Source organism: Oryzias melastigma, linkage group LG22 (genome assembly GCF_002922805.2).
Source record: "Oryzias melastigma strain HK-1 linkage group LG22, ASM292280v2, whole genome shotgun sequence".
Taxonomy (NCBI): domain Eukaryota; kingdom Metazoa; phylum Chordata; class Actinopteri; order Beloniformes; family Adrianichthyidae; genus Oryzias; species Oryzias melastigma.
Genome location: NC_050533.1, coordinates 17375934 through 17380575, shown reverse-complemented (window position 1 = coordinate 17380575; position 4642 = coordinate 17375934). Strand labels below are relative to the sequence as shown.

Here is a 4642-nt window from a genome sequence, read left to right as displayed (position 1 = left end):
CATACTTTTTTATATAAAAAAAAAAGTTGATGGGATTTTGGCTTCGTGGAACAGGCACACACTTCCTATTTGGAACGTGAGGGAAGAGGGATCTCTTAGTCCAGTTGTCTTATACAAACAATGGTGGTGCAACAAAAATGGTGAGCAATATCAAAGCTATTCAGCCGTTCAGTTTTGAGCCAGATGCCAGCTCAGACGAGGAATACAAAGATGTACATGGATCTATTCATCTACCAGTGGATGCATCAACATGGAGCAGATCAGGGACCTTTATGGTTTTCCAATTGTAGCTTCTATGTAATAACTACAAGCTTTTACAAACTGCATTTTTTTTTACTGTTCCTGATTGACCAAGATTTGAAAAAAGAAATACTCAAAAATATTTTAATCTCAATTTTCTTTATATATCTCCTCCATCATGAGAAGAATGCTATAAGAACATCTTAAAAACACCAAAAAGCACTGTTTTCCTTGGAGTGGGTCTTGAACTGAAGCCCTGTCAAAGGGAAATAAAAAGTTATACCAAAGAGTTTCCGTCTTTAATGGTTAAACACGGATATTCTTTATAACTTCCGAAAACAACCTTCCCATTGTCATTTTTTATGTTCATTGTGGTTCACAACATGACAGCAAACATCCCACCGTCTAATGTCACTGTCTGAACAGGCAGACTAATTACAAGATTGAAAACACCTGTGATCCTAATTATAAGACATACCTTCATTTAACATGTCCCTATGGTCACATTAATTTCAATCTTAACTAGCATTATTGTCCAGGGATGTTTTATTATCATTTTATCAGGTTATGCTTTTAAATATAATGTTGAATATATGTTATTTTCAGGTTACTTCAGGGCCCCTATGGGGCTTTTCTTTCATTATTAGATTAGTACTAAGAATTGTTCTTTTTCTTAATCTTCTTTCTGAACCATGTTAACATCCAGAATGTTGAGAAAGTATTCTAAAGACTGTGCACCTCATCATAACTTTCAATGTAAATATGCATGGTAAATTAGCTAGTGAAGAGATCAATCAAGAAATCAAATGGTTTTATCTGGTCCTGTTTGCTCTTTAAAGGAATAAATCAGGGCCATGAAGAGGACCTGGGGAGGGCCAAACGCTCCTCACATCAAGACCCTTACCCTCGGTAAGAACATTGTTATTATTCAGCGGGCCACAGGAAATGGGCCACCAGACACCAAAGTGGTTGATGTACATTTGCATAGCAGCTCTCATAATTCCCTGTTCATTTCCATAAGATCAAGGGGGCGCCACCCATTAACTCGCTTACTAAGACAAAAGGCCCCTAAAGCCCCTCTTACTCTACGTTAGCTGGGTTCAACCAGGTTTTAGAATCCAAAGAGCAAATCGGCCGTCACAAATATAAATTGAAGGCATAACCCGCCTGTTTTCAGTCTTGTGGTCAGAATACAAAAAGATCATGTCAAGAAGAGGTTCACTGACGATTCTAGGGGGGTGGAAGGGGACGTCAAGTCGACAAGGACAAATGTACTTTCACTTGTCACTCTTGAAACATTATATAGGTAGCTCAAATCAGAGCGTTGAGTGGATAAGGAACGAACATCTAATTCTCAATAGCTCGATGGAAGCGTCTGCCATCACAGTTACATTTGAATATCAACACAACTTCATCAAATCTGCAATTGCATTTCAGGTCCTCGGAGCACCTCTTCACTGCAAACCCATTTGGGCTGTGGTAATGGTTGGGTAAACGTTATGAGGAATAATCTTCTCTGATTTCGTGTGATTACTGGGCACCACGCTGACAAGAGGGCAGAATTTTGTACCTCCCTGGCCTGGCAGGCAGGCGCTCCCCGTCCACTTATTAGTCCAGGAAAGGGCTTAATGGCTTGGCTCTATTGTGGTCCATAGCTGCTGATGTCCGCCGCTGCCAGCCCCACTGACCAGCCTCTTTTATAAACATGAGCCAATTCTGGGCAAAAACCCTCTCAGGTGTTTTTCCTTGACAATAGTACAGCACACATTATGTGTGATCAAACAACATTAAGAGTACAAAAATGACTCGGACTCATAAAATGGAGCATATATGAAAAAAAAGTTATTTGTAAAGAAGATGGTGGCACATTCCTGAGACCATGATATCATAAGAATTTACAGCGGATGAACATGGAGTCACCTCCAAAATCTGCTCTTTGGTCAGGATACAGCTTGCTGGGGCTTTTTATTTCTCCTTTCCTCAGTGCCTACATTTAAGCATTCCACTTACCACAGTCACTTCTTGCGCTTTATTGCATCCACAAGTGGTCTGGAAGCTCTGCACTTCAGCAAAAGCATAACACTGCGGCATGCTCTTGCCCCGTTTCTCTCCCCTCGTCTTTGCGTCTCGCTCTCCTGTGGCCTTTCTCCGCGTCTCTCTACCACTCCTCCTCTCTGTTTTCATGTGTTTCCCTCTTCCCCCTCTTCATTCTACTTGTTAATTATTTGCTTTATTTTGTCAGCGAGCTGATGAGTCACTTCAAAAGAGGAATGGAGCTGGACTCAAAATACAAAAATGGCTTCCTCTCTGTTGTCTTAGACAATAATTATGATTTGCCGGTTAAGCCTGGAATACAGCAGAGGGATTGTAGTTTAAAGCAGAGGCTTTGGTGCAAAAAATGCATTTATAGCCCTTTGTGAAGCTCCTCATTATGTGTGGGCTCGATTCATTAAGTAATTGGTTTGCAGTTGTTTACATGAGTATTAAGGCCTTCTATTCAGGGCCTTTGAGAGATACATTGTGCAAATGTTGCATGTTATGAATGCAGAATGAGAGGCGGGGGGCCAGTCCTATTGGCCAAACACTGCTCCCGGCTGAAAAGCGAGAGAAAAGCACTGGGTGCTGCTTTGCATAGCAATGACTAGAGCCTTAATAAGCTTTACAGATTAAATACATGCAGTCTATACAAGATGCAACGAGATACTCCTAACACATTTATATGTGCTCATTTCACTATTATGGACTTTGAGAGAATTGGGTCTTTCATATTCTTTTATTTCTTCTTCTTCTTCTTTCCTCTCCCACACAGTGTTTTTGAGTGAGATACTTTTATGGTATGTTCTATTTATTGTATTATAACTTGCAAGAGTGACTGATCTGCAGCATTTATTAAGGATTTTTCTATTAGAAATCTTTTGCAGTCTTTGTAAGTAGCCAAGTAAAATCACTTTGTGGTTGAGTGGGGATGAAAGGAATAATGCGCGAAGGAGTGAGTCTTAATAAGCAGCTGCACTCCATGTAAAGGCCACTTGTTTCTCTTTGTATGCGATTGCATGCCACGGCTTCCTCCTGTGCAAAAAGAACGATTGTGCACCTCTTTACTACAGGCATTTCAGATGCCACTCCCTTTTGTTCTATTTTTACTTTTATTTTTTTTAATCATCTTTAAGTCCTTTAGATAGATGTTCAAACCTAGATGCATACACACCCAAGAGTAGTAACAATAACACAAACTTGCCAACAGACAAGTTGATGATTATTGCGTTCAGGGACAGTTTGACCAAAAACATTGACTTAACAATTAGTGGTTTACCCATTTGCTCTGGACAACCGGATGAGCACAAGCATCCGACCTCAAATCGCTCGGTGTCAAAATCAGAAGGTCCGTCTCTCTCCACACCACTCCCTCCGCCTCCCTCATGGGAAAAGCCGCGTGTGTGAATCTCTGACAATTCAATGGGAGCGCAGATGGAGAGATGAGAGCAACATAAGCCGGTAAGGGGAAGTAAAATCGAAAAAATAAAAAATACGGAGAAACTAGATAGAAACGGTGATTTATAAAAGTAGCTCATGAAAGTTAGGTAAGAAATCCATGTAAAAAGGAAAAGAATTAAGATTTTCCAATTTATTTTAACATTAGGGGTAAAACAAAAAAAAATGCATTAGAATACAGTTTTTAAATTATTTAATAAAGTTAAACTCTAAGAGTATAAATTATGAAAGGAGGTTAATGCTAAATAATATTAATTTGTCAAATTTTAATATTTGAAATTCCTTTAACCTAAAATCTGGATAAGTAAACGTTTTTGTTTGCTAAACTTTGTAACTATGTTCTGCATGAAGCAAAAAAAGGATAGTTTGTGTTTTATTTTGATATATTGTCTATTTTCATCTTTTGAGTGGGCTAGCACATGTTGCTGTAACTCCGCCCACCTTTATTGTGGAAAGAAAGACAAAGATATGACATGAGGGGCAGCATTTGTCCTTTAACTGGTCCTTGCTCTGCCTGTCTGCACTAGACTGCCACCAGTCACAGTGAGAGCTCACACGTCTGTAAATCAGTTGTCCAGAAATCTCTTCCCGTGAGCCGCAGTACCCACTCGCTGCCAGCAGAGAGCACTCACATGTTAAGAGAGTGCCCACTCACATTGCACTCAAAGTTGCCTTTCAGCGTTTGGCCCCATTGAGGGCTGCATCCCGTTAGCATTCAGGCCTGGTAGAGTACATCTAAACAGAGCCTAAACAATGTTCCTGCCGGGTCACAGCTGGGACGGGAGTAGGAGTTGATGCAAATGATGTGATGGGTCTCCCTTTACCTTTAGACAAGCAAAGCCAAGCAAAAGTGCTATTGTGCTATTACGATTTGTGTGTGGGTGGCATAAGTAAAAAAAAAAAAAATCCA

General features: G+C 40.1%; 1 protein-coding gene across 4 annotated transcripts in view; it reads left to right on the top strand.

The window, feature by feature from the left end:
• The window catches only part of kiz (kizuna centrosomal protein), a 26031-nt gene that overhangs the window by 17000 nt on the left and 4389 nt on the right, over positions 1 to 4642 (top strand). For 3 of the 4 annotated variants that reach the window (XM_024269360.2, XM_024269369.2, XM_024269389.2), the window contains one exon: positions 1080 to 1149. The exons of the other annotated variant lie outside the window; for it this stretch is intronic. In XM_024269360.2, coding sequence (XP_024125128.1) covers positions 1080 to 1149 — 70 coding nt within the window. The remainder of the gene's footprint in view (positions 1 to 1079; positions 1150 to 4642) is intronic. 4 annotated transcript variants of the gene reach the window in all.